Here is an 18,328-nt window from a genome sequence, read left to right as displayed (position 1 = left end):
TGAGCTCCCCAGAGAGGTCCGCCTGGCACCTACACTGTACTCCTTTCGTTGCCAGCTGAAGATCTTTTTATTCTCTCAGTATTTTAACACTTAATTTTAACTTAAATTTAAATTTTACTGTTCTAATTCTGTATTTTAAACTTATATCAATTTCTGCTGCGTGGTTTTATCCTGGTTGTGCATTTTATACTGTATTTTGTATTTGTGTTTTTAGACTGTTGGTTGTTTTATTATGGTTTTAATTTTTGTGAACCGCCCAGAGAGCTTCGGCTATTGGGCGGTATAAAAATGTAATAAATAAATAAATAAACAAACAAACATCTTGCCTGATGAAGAGATCTGGTGATGTCGACAGTTTGTACATTGTTGTAACCTTGACTTAGCCTAATAAAGGCTAACCCTAAAGGTATAACCCTAATACGGATTTCAAATAAATGCATTATATCAACCAATTATACCCCAACCGCCACAATATTCATACCAAACATACATTTCTTCTCTCTAATTTATTTGCACTACTACTACTATGAACCCAGTAGGGTACCAGATGTCTGCCTTGATGTAAGTAGAGTTCACAATTTTTGGTAGGCTAGCCAGCCCACCGAAATGGTGCCCCCATTCAGAAGACACCTTAAACCATGGCTTTAACCACCGTGAATAAGGTTTGCTTTATTCGCCATGGTTAAAGCCATGGCTTAAGGTGTTTTATGAACAGGTCCATTGTGGTTGTCTGGTACCCAGCTAGTCTTCACTATAGGAAAGGATCACAACACTTGCTGGTTTGGTCACTCCACAGCCTAGGTGCCCTGGGAACCTTAGCAACAAAGCAACCAAATAAACCCCCCAGACCTCCTCTCAAACTGGAGAAGGGATGGGGATCATTTTGCAACTGCCAAGATGATTCTTGCCCATCTCTGAAGACCCAAGGCACGGCAAGAGTAGTGAGCAAAATTGTGGTGTGCCTGTATAAAATATTCCCAAAAAGATAATGTTAAAACATAGGTCACCATCAGTTAATACTATGGGAAATTGCAATGTTATTCAAACTCTATGTTTGAATAATGCTTACATTAGGATTTAGGAGATTAAATGCTCCAAGAAGTTTTTGGCATATTTAGTGGGTTTGACATAATTCAGGCTAACTTTTTATTGTTAGATTCTATTGGTGATATTTACATATTTATAAGACTTATGCTCTGCCTGTCTTCCAGAAAATGGCACTCAAGGTTACCAACCAAAATATAAGAGAAAATTTCAAATGAAAACATAGTTAAAACCATCACAGAACAAATACCTTATAATCAATTTTTTTTTAAAAAAAAATAAAAGAATAAAAATAGCACCCAACCCAACAGACTAGCTGATGTGCCAATGGCCTGCTTGAATAAAAACGGAAGGACATCAAAGAGGGAGCCAATTTAGCCTCCCTTAACAGGAAGTTCCAAAGCACGGGAGAAGCCATCAATAAGGCTCTTGCTTGGTGGGACTGCTTGGCTAAGCTATCAGATGTAATACATTCAAACAGGATAATGAATTGGTTTTAACAGTGTGGATGCAGCTAGAAAGCTTAATTCTCTAATAGAAAAAAGGAATGAAAGTGTCTGGTGTCCACTGATAGGGTAAAAGCTGAATAAAGTTTCATAAAGGATATCAGAGGCTATGTCACAGCTTACATATTGTATGCAATTCTGAGAAAAAAGGAAAAAATAAGTTCACTGGATGGAAAATTATTTGTACCCAGCAAAACAGAAAGGTATCATATTATATTTTGTGGCTTATAAAAAAACCACCTCCTGCTGATTTGAAAAGAAACTGAACAGCAGCAGTTAGGAAGTCCTATGCAAATGCTACACCATGCCAACTCAATGCTACCTTTGGCCACACTGCAATATCACAATGTGCCAGAGAAGGTAAGTTCACATCTATATTTGGTGGCATTAAGAAGTCCAAATTAGAATGCAAGAGAGACAAAAATGTGCTTGCTTCTTGGGGACAGAAACACCACAACTGTCTGAGGGTTGATCCAGGTGACAGACCAAAATAGGATAGTCTAGGCTTGGAATATTATTGAAATGAAGTAAAATACGGTCAAATATTTAATGAAGCCAAGAATAACATTTTGTAGTTGGATGCCTTTTTAATTATATCATATGACAACAATGGCTCCCATGAAAGCATTGCTTCCCAGCCTTATTCTGCCTACACACACACACTTAATTCATTTAGGAACAAGCACTCCAGCTCAGTTGTGAGTTGTATAACCTAAGCCAGACATTTTTAAAAAAATGATTTTGTCTTTTATTCCAGGAGGTAGCAACTTTGGTCTTTTCCAGCAACACAGAACAGAAAACTTTTATTCCACCTTGAAGACAAATGCATTTATCATTGTATACGTTTTTGTGGGCTAGAGCCCACCATCAGATGCATCCATGAAAATTTATGCCATGATAAGATGGTTTGCACAGTTGGAGCCATGATGAGCTGCAATATCCAACCCATGGTGGGTGGTTGCTGTGGCTTATCATGGTGGGCAAACTCAGCAAAGGTGGTTTAAGTGAGGATTAAACAACCCTCTCATAATCCTAAAACAGCCCATGGGTTATGTAAGGTTTGTATAATCCTCACATAAGCCACACTTGCTGGGTTCACATAACATAATAATTTTGCCACCCTATAACACAACTGTTACTTTTTTATACTTATCTTCTGCAAGGCTGTGTTAAAGACAAAACTACCATGACTTCCATTGGAATCAGCATATACACTTCTGCAAATTAAAATTTGGTCAAGGATCTGCATTTTGCCTTCTAGAGATTCAACCACATGTAGGCCATGTTTCCAATCACAAGCAAAGACTAAGAGGTAAACCCAATATTACACAAGCAGAATTCCATTTATGTAATGGGAGTTTCCTACCTGGTCCTCTCAGTACTGCACCCACAATCTGCTCTGAAGTCCCCCAATCCTCCAGAGCAGATTGGGGCACATGAAGGGGGTTTGCTGAAGAGAAAAGAAATTTGATCTGACAGTCATGTCCATTCTGCTGGTGGATGGACAGCACTGGATACACTCCCATGTTTTCCCATCTATTGCCAAAGCTAATCATTACCAGCAATAATACTTCATTATATATGTTTGCAGAATATGTTTGCAGAAGCCTTAGGGGAAAAAACCTCAATTGTCGGGAATAAACCCCAAATCAGCCCAATTAGGGCTGAGCACGCTCAATTGCACAGAGTGCAATTGAGCATGCTCAGGGAATGGGGGATGAAAAACAGTTGGGAGGATGAAGAGAATCATGAAATGCAGTATCCTGGAAGAGGCCACTACACACTGCAAAATTTGTTGCAGGTCCTAGTTGTTAATATATTATCCAGTAATAGAGGTCATTAGCACAAGATGTCGAGATGACCACTAGCTAGATGGACTCTTGGAGGATACATCAACAGATATTAGCTCGGGTAGCTAAAAACAGATCCTCTGTATTTAGAAACAATATATCCCTGAGTACGAAATAGTAGGGACAAACAAGGAAAGTATAAATTCATCATTTCTTGCAAATAGGCTTCTCAGGGATATTTGGCTAGTTGCTATTGGTGATAGGAGTGACTGGAGTACATGGACCACAGGCCTGAACCAGTAAAGCTATATGTTCTTATCGACTCAGATGTAGTTTTGCTGTACAAAATCACTTGGAACTAAACTCCCAAACATTCAAATGAAAATCCAAGAGCTAATGGAACCTGTTAAAACCACAGCATGAGATTGTTCATTGTCCCCAATTGATACTTGTCATGAGTTTATCATTTTCAGACTACAAGTAAAGCACACATTATTCCAACTGTCATTACACAACTGATTCTTTCCTTCTAGAACTGCTCTAAGGAAATTTGTTCAAACATTTGAATGTATAATTCACAACATTCCCAGGGGAGTCCTGCCCATCATCATTCATCTATACAAATAGCAAATTTATTTTCTGAATGTCTTTGCTCACAAAGCCAAAAAGGTACTATCCAACCACAAGAGGTTTGGGGGAGCCCCAAGTTTTGCAGAAGTATAAAAGAACTTTAAAAAAACACACAGATTAACTGCTCTTATGGTTCTTTCCCTGTATAGCTTAAATCTGTTGTTTCTTTTACTCTCCACAGTGGTCAGTATGAACAACTGCCCCCCCCCCCCCCGCCACCTTTGCGTCTTAAATTTATTTTATTAAAAACTTGGAATATTCTCCTTACCAAATCATTTAAATAGGTAAACCAAACTTCAGGTTTTGACTATACAATTTAATATTTTATAACATCCTTGCTATTCTATCATTTTGGTTTGACAAATGAAACATTACTCTAGACCAGCCTTCCTCAGCCTGGTGTCCTCCAGATGCTTTGGATTACAACTGTCAGCATTCCTGACCATTGTCTATGCTGGCTGGGGATGATGGGAGTTGAGTGCCAAAACATCTGGAGGACAACAGGTTGGGGAAGACTGGTCTACATGAACTCTATCTAATACTGCACATTAATTCTTAAGGCTCATCAGATTATTCCATTTTACGTATTTAGTCCTTCATTCCTATGAATATTATTTGATACATCTGCCCTTAATAAATTCCATTCTGTTGCTTAAATTCCAGTCTCATCTCCAAACTGAAATAATTCTGAAATTTTCTATCCTCTAAAGTGTTTGTCTTGCCCTACGGTTTCTTATTATCCTAAAAAATTGATACTACGTTTTTGTTTGTTTTTATTTTTACTAATGAAGTTCCTGAACTGCAGAGGACTAAGAAGAACCAATCCCTGCCATTCCCAATTTGATGCTGATCCATAAAACTAGTAGTCTTAAAGAGTACTGATACATTTTATACTTGCTTTAAGATGAGCAGGAGTATTACAAGATCACATCCAAAATGGTGCCACAATCTTAGCATGTCCACTTGATTCTTCTAGTTCACCCTTCTCCAAGCTGGTGCCCTCCAGATATGTTGGACTACAACTTCCATCACCCCAACCAATATGGCTGAGGTGATGGGAGTTCTAGTCCAATACAACTGGAAGGCACCAGGTTAGGGAATGCTGTTCTAGTCAATTAAACCAATTGCTTCATTACATATAGAAATCAAGTTATTATGACTTTTTTCATGAATAAAGCCATACTAACTGCTAGTAATAATTTGATTTACCAGTGGGAACTCACTTATCTGCTCTAATACATTTTCAGGCTTAGAGAAACTAATATACCCAAACCTTCCTTCTTACATTTGCCATTCAGTCTCCAAAGATTCCCCAACATTTCATAAATTCTCAAATACATTATTGAGTAATTAACTAGTGAACTCTTACTGTGATTAGACTGTAATAACTTGAATGTTTTAAAATTGTCCAAGTGTTTTTAGACATGCCCCTTTCTTATCAAGTACTGTGACTTTTTCCTTCCTTCCTTCCATCAGCATTCTATACCCAAATAATTGTTTGTAAAAAATAACAAAGTACCTCACCCTTCTTAAACTCTACATTGTTTCTGTTGAGGTGAATTGAAAAATGAATGTTTTGGATTTCTTCTAACATTTTATTGTGGGTTTTCATTATTCATTTGTTACATCCTGGGCCAGTCCACCTAACCTTTCCATGCAGAGGAAAGCCGAAAATGACCTCCGTGGGATACTTTTCCATGTTAAGACCGCAACATGTAATATGACTGATCACACAGCTCTTCCATTTGGTATGATGAGTTTCCATAGTGCCACTACCAAGTACTCTTGTCAGAAATAGGTGGAACTACCAATGAAACTCTTATTTTTTTGCATTTTTATACCATCCAATAGCTGAACCTCTCTGGGTGGTTTACTAAATGCTACATGTTACATTGTGGGCACAGAAAACCTGTCACAAGTGATAAAGATAACACGTAGACCACACATTCTTATTCTCCTGCATATACTTCTGGTAAAATCAACATACTTGTCTTTGGTAATCAATGCTAGATTAATCTATCATTTTTTTAGCTGTTTTGATGCTACTTCCCATTCCTGTTATATGGGTATAGTTTACAATTGTATTTCCAATGTGGCTTTTAAAAAGAAAACTAAACCCTATTTCAAATGCCCTCCTTTGAATTTGTCAAAATTACATTATTCTAAACTTTAACTTTATATTGTACTATTATTTTTTCTTAAGGTAACGACAGATGTAATATTTCAATCATGTTGAAAATAATATGAACACACATTTCCTGCCCTAAAAACATGTTTCTTTTCAAGGCAATTCATGTATATTCCAGCTAGTGTCAACATATTTAAAATGTTACAATTGCCTTCACCACTAGAAGCTCGGAGGACAGCAAAAGTGAGAGGGCCTTTTCTGTAATGACCCCCAATTATGGAACAATCGCCCCGATGAGGCCCACCTGGCGCCAACATTGTTATCTTTTCGGCGCCACGTCAAGACTTTTATTTCTCCCAGGCATTTAACAGCATATGTTGAGTTTTAACTGATTCCAGAACTTGCTTTGGCCTGGCTGAGTGTTTAAAAATTGTTTTAAACGTTAGCTGTTTTTATGGTTTTATGATTTTAAATTTTGTATATTGAGTTTTTTGTGAACCGCCCAGAGAGCTCCGGCTATTGGGCGGTATAGAAATGTAATAAATAAATAAATAAATAAATGTTCAGTCTTTTAACCTTTGTAAACCACCCAGAGACCTTCGGCTATGGAGCAGTATATAAATGTAATAAAATAAATAAAATCCAAATTATTAGAATCATGAGGTTTTTAAAGATATCCTTCTACCTTTTGCATTCTTCACTGATCTGGGCTCAGATTTTCTCCAAACCACGTGTCTCCCCATTTCCACATACACTCACACACCCAAAAACAGAATCCTTAATATGATTAAACCCAGAAAGGCAAACACAAAACCAACAAGTTATTCAGGTATTTTCTATAATCCACAAAACAAGTTAGTGAAGACTTTGATGACATTAGACTGAGCCTAGTTTTGTACTCCCAAATGTAAACCCCCAAAGTGATTAATCCAGAGCAACAAGAAATACTTCCTGTGAGCAAATCAGCATCTTGGCTTTGCAGGTAAACTACTATTGGCTTTTCTGATCAAAAGAAACTCATGTAAGTCTTTTCTTGCTTTCCACAAGAGACCTCTAAACACATAAACCAAACCTTATAAATGGAAATTTTAAAAAGCATACATTCTTTCATAGCAGGATTCAGGAAAAAATGCTTTGGTACAGATCTTTTGATGTATATATTAGAATCACAGAATAGTAGAGTTGGAAGGGGCCTATAAGGCCATCGAGTCCAACCCCCTGCTCAATGCAGGAATCCACTTTAAAGCATACCTGACAGATGGTTGTCCAGCTGCATCTTGAAGACCTCTAGTGTGGGAGAGCCCACAACCTCCCTAGGTAATTGGTTCCATTGTCATAGAATCATAGAATCATAGAATAGCAGAGTTGGAAGGGGCCTACAAGGCCATCGAGTCCAACCCCCTGCTCAATGCAGGAATCCACCCTAAAGCATCCCTGACAGATGCTACTACTACTACTCTACTACTACTCGTACTACTCTAACAGTCAGGAAGTTTTTCCTGATGTCCAGCCGGAATCTGGCTTCCTGTAACTTGAGCCCATTATTCCATGTCCTGCACTCTGGGATGATCGAGAAGAGATCCTGGCCCTCCTCTGCGTAACAACCTTTCAAGTATTTGAAGAGTGCTATCATGTCTCACCTCACTCTTCTCTTCTCAAGGCTAAACATGCCCAGTTATTTCAGTCTCTCCTCACAGGGCTTTGTTTCCAGACCCCTAATCATCATTGCTGCCCTCCTATGAACCCCTTCCAGCCTGTCTGCATCCTTCTTGAAGTGTGGTACCAAGAACATACTCAAGATGAGGTCTAACCAAGCTATATTTCATAAGGTTATCAATAGACCCTTTTCACCCAAAAAAGTGGAATTCAATTATTGTTAATCCTTGACAAATATTTTAGGATTATGGATAATGGAATAACAGTGGTGACAGCTATATTTATATTTTGGGCCTTGCTAAAAGCTGAGGGTCCACAATTCCACTTGCCATGGTGAATGTCCAACCCACACATTCCTGTGGCAAGTTCCAGTCATCACTCAGACCTTGTAGCTAGGGAGGAAGCAGGATATTATCCCCACAATTGTGCTTTTACGTGCAAAAAAGTGCAACATATCAAACACAAGCCCCAGCCTTCTCTTTAGCTTGGGAAGGGCCTAGTGATCATCTCCACATTGAGGCCCTCTGAAGCACTATGCAAATGTGAGGGAAATGGCCAACTCAGTTCCCCAGCTCCAAACTCAAAAGACAGGTTGAGGCTTAGACATGCAAGATAGACAAGTTTTTTATATTCACATCTGTCCCAGTGGTAGTGTCAACATTAAAGCAAAAGGGGTGTGTGGATGAGGGGAGCTGAACCCTCCTTTCTCCTATACCTTATCCTCCCACACTCCATCACTTCAGGGTTTCTTCTCTAAGCCTGCAACCGAACCAGATGTGATCTAGACTGGATACAAAAGTTCTTAAAGCAGCAGAATGCATGAAGATGGCATGCAGGAGGCAAGACTCTGGTCACCCACATATCCCTTTTGGTGTAAAAAAGACCTCCCCTCCCACTGCTTTCTGCAACACATGAACAAACGAACTGCTGCTTCACTATCCATAGTGTGCCACTAATAAATGCACTTTATTAACATTGAGCAGTCTCAATGGTAAAAAATAAAAAATAGTCTTGGATCTTGAGGTATGCACAGATCTGAAACAAAATAATGACTGGTTCTGAAGTAATAAAATGGAGATTTTTTGAAAGTAGCTTCATTATTGGTTTATTTATATAGCATTATCAGTGTACCTCACACTTTGCATAACTTCATAAGTGTAACACAAATTGCCACTTCAAAGAGCTTACAATCTAAAATTGAGACTGCAGGGAGAGAAGAGAAACAGGGCAAAGGTTAGAGTGAGAGAAGCAATAAATGCAAACAAACAAACTTACATGTACTTCAGATTCATTTAGGTAAGAGATAAAGGATAATTTACCCACACAGGAACTTTTATATATAATTTTCTCAATATAAATGTGATGATCAGGAAGCTACATTTTGACTAGCTGCTACGTTTTGGACAGCTTGTTTGAAACAAACATGGTTTTAAGAAGCAGGACAAGGATATATTAGACCAGAAGTTGTAACCCATCAAATTAAACAAAAACAAAACACTGGAGCAAAACACTAAGTGTGGTACAGGACTGTGAATTGTAGTTACAATATGCTTCCTGAAAAACAATCAGGTCCTACCCGTCTGTGATACCATCCAATTGACAGACAAGAATTGTGATTAATTTGTGACTAAGACTACAACCCTATGCAAACTCATCTAGTAAATAAACATAGGACTGGCTTGTTAGATTATGAACTGGGAAAGTCTATGGGCCTGTTCAGACAACACACTAAACCATGGTTAGGCTGCTAATCTTTTGCAGCAAATGGTTAGTGAGCATGTTTAAACAGTGTTTATGTAGCCACCCTGGCTAGGAATGGTTCACACGACATGCTGGCCCAGTTCAAAGACACTTTAAACCATGACTTTAACCACAGGGAATAAGGCTTTTTGCTTAATTCACTGTGGTTAAAGCCATAGTTTAAGGTGTCTTCTGAACAGGGCCACTGAGTCATGGTTCACACAACACGTTAAGCCATAACATTTAGCTCAAAACGCTTAACCATCGTAGCTTAGCATGTCGTCTGAACAGGCTCAGTATGTTATATATAATTTTATTTAGGTATTAACCAGATTAGCATTGGCCTCATATTTTGTGTGGTCCCGAGCATGCAACTGCAGGAGTTCTCAAATATGCTTGTATTTTAGGCACGTTAAGTTTAATTAACTTTGCATAACATGGAATGCAGTAAGTCAAACTGAACATGCCAAAAAGATCAAGTAGAAAAACAAAAGTGTCACCTATTAGCAAGGCTAATATTTTAAGCCAGCCTAGAAGGCTGTGATAGTATTCTTGTATATAAAATATTTAAATAAGACATAGACAACTTCAGACTTAAGCAGTGCTAGAATGCTGCACTGAATGTTTTGTTTATGGTGTTCATAACATTTAGAATATTTAAGATGACAAGAACTGGAAAAGTCACCCAGTACAAAACAGACTAATGTTTGTGATAAAATTTACTATGTAGATTGTAAGACCACTGTGAATATTTCTTGTGTTACAACTAGAAAAGGATTCTCACCTATCACCTGCCCTCTATCTCACTCATAGCAACACTTCTATGGGGTTTTCTTTAAGAGGGATTGTTCAAACACATGAATTAGCCTAACCATTTTGGCCTCTTGATCTATAGAAACTACATAGCCAAATGTATCCTGATTCCATGGTCTAACATAATATTTATCAGAACTCTTTATAATTCTAAGGAAAGCTAAACTACGTAAGTTTCCATATTAGCTTAAGATTCCAAAAAGCTGAGAACTTCTCACAACGGGTTGTTTCCAATGTTAGTCTAACTTAAGTCCAAATCATTAGAATGAATCCACTCTAAGTAAGATTAGCATTGGACACAATCCAATGTATGTCAGTGCATAAGCCCCAAGAGGATATCTATTTCCCAATCACTTATAAAGTTAGTGTGGCATTTCCACTCTTGCTCACAATAAATTTACACTACACATGACCACTGGAACATACACTTAAATAGTTACAATAGGGCTGGAAAGGTCACAGTGCATCCTGACATGGTTGCCCGGCTTCGTCATTCCCCACAGAGAAAGGCACCACTTGCCACTGAATTGTTTTACTGAAGTGGGGACAGAAGTGGAGGAAAGCTCACAGTCCAACCAAGACTTTATGCAACATAACTACTCCCTTTCTGTCCACACTTAACCCAACACAGAGGCAGGCAAGGGGACAGAGGAACAAGTATGGCAAGGTTTAACCAGCGGCTGGGGCATCTGTAGATATTCAAAATCTCTTTTGGTAGGAACAAAGTTGGATCTCTAACGTTGTCCCAACCATTGCTAAACTGGGTTAGCTATGGAAATGGAAGACTCTTTCAGCATCTGCTCAACTTTCTATCAGAACATCATGTTAGGGCTTCTTTCAACATTTGACAGGGATTAAGACCATACAATGGGCAACAAACTAATATATTGGGCTAATACTACCTACATAACTGTATGTGATTAAGAGAATGACTTACAACCCAATACTTTGTATATTTAGGTGTTCATAAGCCCACTGAAAGAAGTGCATGTAGACTCTAAGCCTTAGAAGCAACTAAGGCCTTAGCTAGATCTAAGGTTTATCCCGGGATCGTCCTGGGGTCATCCCTGTTCATGTAAATGATACACAGGATATCCCGGGAGCAGGCAGGGATGACCCCAGTATAAACCTTAGGTCTAGCTAAGGCCTATCTCTGCATTAGATAGGAATGTGTCAATTTGGCACATGACAATGACAAGTACCCAAAAACCATTCCAAAAGCATCCAAAAATTATATGGGAAAACCTGTTTTAAGTTTGCCCAGCTCCTTTAACTTATTGAATCTGGGTCAGCAGATCCATTAACATAAGATTCCCATGGTTAATATGCTTTCTCTCAACAAGCTGTGGCCCCTACTAATGATGATGTAAGTTAGACAGCATTTTAGAAACCAGTAAGTTTTAGCCATCAAACTTTATTTTACAACCCACAAGCATGAATCCAAACTTTCATCAATATAACCCAGGTTCAATAAGGTTTTCTGAGATCAGTACTTCATTGTACGTACTTTATGTAGAAAACCATGTGGATTACTGGTTAATTATAGTCATAGTTCATTGTTGAATGATAAGTATCTTGAACAGAGGTCTCCAACCTTGTGCCTGCTAGTTGTTTTGGACTAACTCCCATCAGCTCCAGCCAATATAGCTAATGGTCAGGAATTCTGTGGTCCAAAACATCTGCAGGTCACCAACTTGAAGGAGGCTTATCTAGAACATATTTCTGTAGGTCCAACATTCCTCCTGATTTTGTAATGTTGCTCTTGCTGATAAATAGGTTACCACTTATTTATGGTGAAAATGGTTCATTTGATCACATACATAAATATCTTTGCTTGAATATGTAGCCTAATGGTTAGGTTAGTTCTTCAGTTTAGTGCCCCAGATGTCATCAGTCATGTCACTTAGAAACAACCCCTCCCCACGAAATTTTTAGTACCTTGGGCAGGAAGACCCCTCTCCTACTCAAGCTGATAGATCTAGGTATGTCTCAAGCACAAAAGGAAAGAGAGGGTTGGATGAGGGTGCTTGCCAGATCAGTGGCTCCCAAATACAGCTCTCTCAGCACTGGCTGGAATTAATCATGCCAGGTTCAGATGTGGCTTGCCAGTTGGCTGTCTATGACACAAAATGCAAAATGACTTCCATGGGCATGTATAAAGGCATGCAGAATTCAGACCCCAATTCTTTAGGAGAGTAAAAACTGGCAGTTTCGGTACAAAAAAGCCCAATAACTTAGCATACAAAGTCAATAGATATTGTAGTGATCCCCAGGTTATGCTGTCTATGTAACCTCTCCTATGAAAGTCTGGAAAAAAATTCTAATTTAGTTATTTTTAAGAAATATAAAAGGGACAAAATTATGACATTGCTAACAAGAACCAATTTCACAGGGAAAACAATAATGCTCTGTTTTGTGTAAGAAGGCTGTGTGAACATTCTTCACCCACTAACATTTTATAGGCTCATCTGCAAGAAAGAGCAGAATGAAAAATATTTATCCTGACTACAAACTTGTGTTTCTCATTCAGTTTAACCCTTGCATACAATAAAGTGTTTGATGCATGGATCTCATTAACCAAATTTAAAAGACCACTAGAAACAACTGTAATTTACATTTTCTTTACAAAATCTTGTTAAGATACTGTATTAAGATACTTTGTTATTGGTTATTGCTGATTTTCATGGTAACATTCCATTATTTTTTGCACAAACACTTTAACTTAAAAGCATTTCAAAATTAACTGAAATAGCACGTTTAAAATATTAAACAATTTTAAAGGCTCCTAATATCTCATCATTTTATTTAAAAACACTGATCTCTTACAAGCGTAGACTGATTTAAAATGCAATTTTGAAAGCAAGTATTGGCTGAAAAAGCAGGGTATAAATATAATTATTAGATTTTGTTTTTAATGGCATTGAATTGTGATGTTTACTTGGAAGTAAACTTGGAACTATTGGACTTCTGAGTAAACAGGATTCAGCAGTAAGAACTTTACCTCTTGAAGTTTAAAAAATCTATAATAATTTCAAGGATGTGACTGCAAGTTGATCAAATGCTGACAGCGATAGTTGCTAGTTCATTCACATAAACAGGTACAGCCAGTTTCTTTGTGAAGGTAACAATTATTTGCCACTAGTTTCCTAAATCAAACATAACAAAAACTTCTGGAGAGGCCTAAAAAAATCAAGTGCAATCAAGCATCCCCTTTTAAGTGTATACATATGTATATACATAAATATTCTGGCATTCAGTGGGACCAATTCAACTATCTAAAGGAAAAAGGGAAAAAAAACACCCCACAAACTTTTACATATTACAAAAAAACGACGGTGAATACTGTGTGTCTATTTGTTTTCAACCATCAGCTGAAGCAACTGTCAGGCAGTCACGAAAGATATGAGGCAATTTAAGGTATAAATCACCACAAAAATGCCTCCCAAATGACAAATAAGTACCCCACGGAGGAACGTTCAAAACACAGCCTGGAAAAGAAAATGTCTGCTCTGTCTTCAGTGTCGGATGTTTTGCCCTCAAACCCCCTGTAATATGTAGTTTAATGTCTTGATCCGGGGGTGGGGGGAGGAGGGAGAACAACTTTGCAAAAGTGGCCGGTGAAACATTCCCAGTTGGGTCGGTTGCCTGACCTACGTGGAACGAGCACGACGCTGGGCACTTTGAGTTTCTATCATTTATTATGAATTATTATTAACTATTATTATTGTTGAAAACGTTCATAGATGGTTGGGTTTTTTTTGAAGATATTGTTTTTTTAAAAACCAGCAGCAGCAGGCAGGCAGGCAGGCCATTGTGAACGGCCTGAGAGAAGCTGGATCTCCTCCCCTGGGGGCAGATGGCGGGCCCTCCAACCTCCCTCTTCGCTTCCTGGGACGGGAACTTGAGCTCCCCCACCCGCCGTCCCAGCGGTGACAGCCTCCCTTCAGGGGCTCCCAAGCGGGCCGCCCCTCCGGGCCGACGTCCCCCTTCGCCCGCTGCCTCCGAGATCCTGTGACAGGCCGGGTCGAAGGAGAGAGAGTGAGGCAGGGCTTGCAGGCAAGGCCGAGGCCGGCGGCTCGCCTCGCCGCCAGGCCAAGCCAGGCCCGGCCCGGCGACGCACTCCCCACTCACTCACCGGGAAAGCTCGGATCCGCATCTTGGTGTCCTTCCGACTGCCCGTCCCTTTGCTCAGGTTCGACATCTTCGTGCCCGCCGGGAGCAGAGCCCCCTTCCTGAGGGACGGGGAGAGGGGAAGGGGCCGGGGAGAATTCCCCTCAAGCGGCCGGCGGCGGCGACCTTCACTCCCGAGGGCGGGCGGGCCGGCGGGCGAAGCGCCGAGCCGAGGCAGGCCCAGGCGGCTGTCTATTCTCAGTTTCTGCGGCGGCAGCGGCTCCCTCAGCCTCCTGCGCCTCCTCCTCGTCCGCCGCGATGGCGGCCAAACATCCCTCAGTGCGCAGGGCCGAGCAGCCCCCCCCTCCCCTCACCCAGCGACACAGACAGATCCGGCGGGGGCGGCGGCGGCGCAAGAGAGAGGGGGAGGGAGGAGGAAAGGGGAGGAGCGCAGCCGGCGGGGAGGAGGGATGGGAGTGGAGTGGAAGCGCGGGGGGAGGGGGGCGGCAGTTCTCGCGAGATTTCCAAACGGCCCCGCGATAATAGAAGAGGGGGCAAGAGGGAGGGAATGTTTTCTTTCTTCCCGACTGACGCTTGGAGGAGCCTCGGACGGAGGAGAAGTGGGCGGGGTATGAGCGAACCGGGCAAGTGATTGGTGGACGGCAGCGCAGCAGAGGAGGGGGGAGGTTTTCGTGGTCACGTGGTAGAAGCGCAGAAAAAGGAGGAGGAGGAGGAGGAGGGGCTGAGTCGCACGTAGCGTTGCGCGTCGTTTGTTTCGGTTAAACCCGCGTTGGGACAACACGTGTTCGAATGTGCGCATTTCGCCTCTGCACGCATTACTTAAAAACGGCTGGGACGTTTTGAAACATCTTGAATGTCACATTGCCTGGTCGCGAATAATTTATTTATTTATTTATTACATTTTTATACCGCCCAATAGCCGAAGCTCTCTGGGCGGTTCACAAAAATTAAAAGGGCACAATCTGAGAATTGGCCATGTTGGCTGGGGCTTATGGGAGTTGTAGTGCAAAAGATCTGAGGATACCTGGTTGCCTTGCTGCTGTGTTAGATAATGAGAGACAATTTGCACCATTCTGCCAGTGGCGGGCTGGATCATTTGCAGTGTGGACTGAAATTAGGATGAACTAATTGTATAAGCTCTGGCGTGGGCTGGTCCATGAAGTCACGAAGAGTCGGAAACGGACGAATAAACAACAACAATTGTATAAGATAAACTAGGCCTTAGTAGTGCGAACAAAATCTCCCAAATCTGTGTTAGACTTATGTGTAAATAAAATAATGGTACATGTGCTAAAAATGCAGTATGACTGAAAATTTAGTTATTATTTGTTAGTTATTGATCGCATTGGTGTTCCACTGGTCCTCAAATGTTATGTCATCCTCAAAACAATCCTGTGAGGTAGGTAAAGCTATAAGAGAAGGGGTAATCTAGCGGCCATTCAGAGTGCTTTATGTTGCAACAGGGATCTGAACTCAAGATTCCCAAGTTCAAGACTTTATCCATTACAGTACGAACAAGTTGTGTAACCAGGCTGAAAACAGACTTTCTCCAGAAAGGCTTCCTAGGGAAGTTTATTTTGTTTATTTATATCTTGCCTTTCTGTTCAAGGCAGTTTACCAAAATTAGTTACATTTTCAGCATAATACAAAACAACTTATGTTTAAGGTGGATTCCTGCACTGAGCAGCAGGTTGGACAAGATGGCCTTATAGGCCCCTTCCAACTCTACTATTCTATGATAAAGGAGCCCAAAATATACAAAAGAGCCCTTGGGGCCAAATTCTGTTTATGCAGGAATATGCACACATTTTAAATTAAACATCCACAGTGGACTGCAGTCCATGAGTGCTTATGTCATAATAAATTTGTTAGTCTTGAAGGTGCCTCAAGATTATTTATTGTTTTGCTGCAACAGACTATCAAGACTACCCCCTCTGGAAATCAGTGTAATAAGATGTCACTGTGCCGATTAATGGGAGATGTTGGGGGACAAAACCTTTGTGGGATTTGTCTTGGATGGGTATACATGACCAGAGCCAGATCTAAACTTTGTGTTGTATTGATACAATCCAATCGTGGTAATGCTATATCCCTCTTGTGCATTTTTACATCATAGCACACACAATGACATCTGTTGTAGTAATTTGGATAATACAGAATACAAAGTGGGAAATAACACTAGAAAAGCAGCATATGGAATGTGCCTCAACAGTTATTGGTACACTTCAATATCAATAAAAAGCACTAGTGTAGATCTAGCCCAGGGCAAAAAGTAGTCTCCAGTCACCCAGCAAGAGTTTACTAAGGACAGTTTTAAACAAATCAAAGCATTTCCTTTCTTCCCAGATAAACCCCCCTTCTTATTTCCCAGATAGGTTTTTTGTTTGTTTCAGATCAACAGTAGTGCAAGTCAATCAACAACTATAAATTTGTAGATGTATAAATAAATTAGCATGTGCATGGATGCAGCTGTGTAGCAGCTAAATATAAAAGGAAATAAGCTATATTTCTAGGTGAGCTGAACACCTTGGCCAGGATCCAAAGAGAGCTACTTGCACTCATAGAAGGGGTTTGGAAAATAATAATTCCTAAACAGACTTTCCAGTCCATCCATTATCAGTAACTGCGTTTGAAAGTGGAACAGTTTTTTCTTATCCTATTAGAAAAAAGGCTAATTTTAGCTGTAATCCAAGGTTGGGCAAGTTATGGTCCACGAGATATTTTGAAAAAGTCTCATCATCCCCAGCATGGCTAGTAGAGAGGGATGATGGGAATTGTAGGCCAAAACATCTGGGGGGGGGGGTTACAAGTTGCCCACCCTGCTATACACAGTTACTTGGGAGTAAGCTTCATTGAACACAATGGGACTTCCAAGCAGACATGCAAAGAATTGTGTTGCATGGCCCACTTGGGCTGACAGACTAGTTTCGGAGTTCCTTGGATCCTTGTTCTTATTTTTCAAACCATTTACATACCTGAGTGTCACTGAATTTGAGAAATAACACTGGAAATATTTTCTCTTACTAGATGTTTTACATTATGGTTCGGGTCCAGGTTATTCCAGGTTATCCCTTATGAGCCTGCCCGTGCTTTAAGATCTTCCGGAGAAGCCCTTCTTTCAGTCCCACCATCTTCACAGGCACGCTTGGTGGGAACATGGGAGAGGGCATTCTCAGTGGCTGCTCCAGTGCTCTGGAACTCTCTTCCCCGGGAAGCTAGGCTGGTTCCCTCCTTGATGGGCTTTCGGAAGCAGGCTAAAACTTTTTTGTTCCAGCAGACCTTTGGACAATAATCTGGCCCTCCATCTATGTTAATGTCTTATAATTTTGTTGTGTATTTTAAACGTTTATGGTTTTGTCCCCCCCCCCCCCGTATGTTTTAAACTTTGTAAGGCTGCCTTGTGGCCCAGCATTAGGCAAAAGGCAGGATATAAATAAATATAATATAATAATAGTAATAATACAGAGTTATTTTCTGATTCCAGCTCTGCTAAGAAATTCTTTAATTCCAGTGTGGCAAATATATCTATAAACACTGTGTCATAAATACAGCTAAGAAAAACTGGAGTGCTTGTTCATATAAAGACACCTGGATGGTTTATTTATTTATTTATTGCATTTCTATACTGCTCAATAGCTGAAGCTCTCTGGGCGGTTTACAAAATGTCTACACTCTCAGTGTAATATCTTAGGGTGCAATTCTATGCATGTTTAGATAGAAAAGTCTTACAACTTCTAGAATCCCCCACTCAGTATGGCTGTCTGGGAAATTCTAGGAGTTGTAGGACTTCTTTCTGTCTCAATATGCATAGGACTGTGCCCTTAGTTCATGTAGCTCTGCTCAAACATGGTTGTGAATACAAGGTCTTTAGGTAATCAGAGTGTGAGGGA

The 18,328-nt window shown here is 40.2% G+C and overlaps 1 protein-coding gene across 1 annotated transcript in view; it reads right to left on the bottom strand.

Annotated features, from left to right (window-relative positions):
* Positions 1–14,801, bottom strand: part of CUL3 (cullin 3) — a 74,417-nt gene extending 59,616 nt beyond the window's left edge. Inside the window, exon 1 of the mRNA XM_063132214.1 lies at positions 14,443–14,801. Within this exon, the coding sequence (XP_062988284.1) occupies positions 14,443–14,508 (66 nt within the window). The 5' untranslated portion in view covers positions 14,509–14,801. The remainder of the gene's footprint in view (positions 1–14,442) is intronic.
* Between the last annotated feature and the right edge of the window lie 3,527 nt (positions 14,802–18,328).

This window comes from Elgaria multicarinata, chromosome 8, assembly GCF_023053635.1.
Source record: "Elgaria multicarinata webbii isolate HBS135686 ecotype San Diego chromosome 8, rElgMul1.1.pri, whole genome shotgun sequence".
NCBI lineage: Eukaryota > Metazoa > Chordata > Lepidosauria > Squamata > Anguidae > Elgaria > Elgaria multicarinata.
This window is presented reverse-complemented; position numbering and strand designations above follow the sequence as displayed.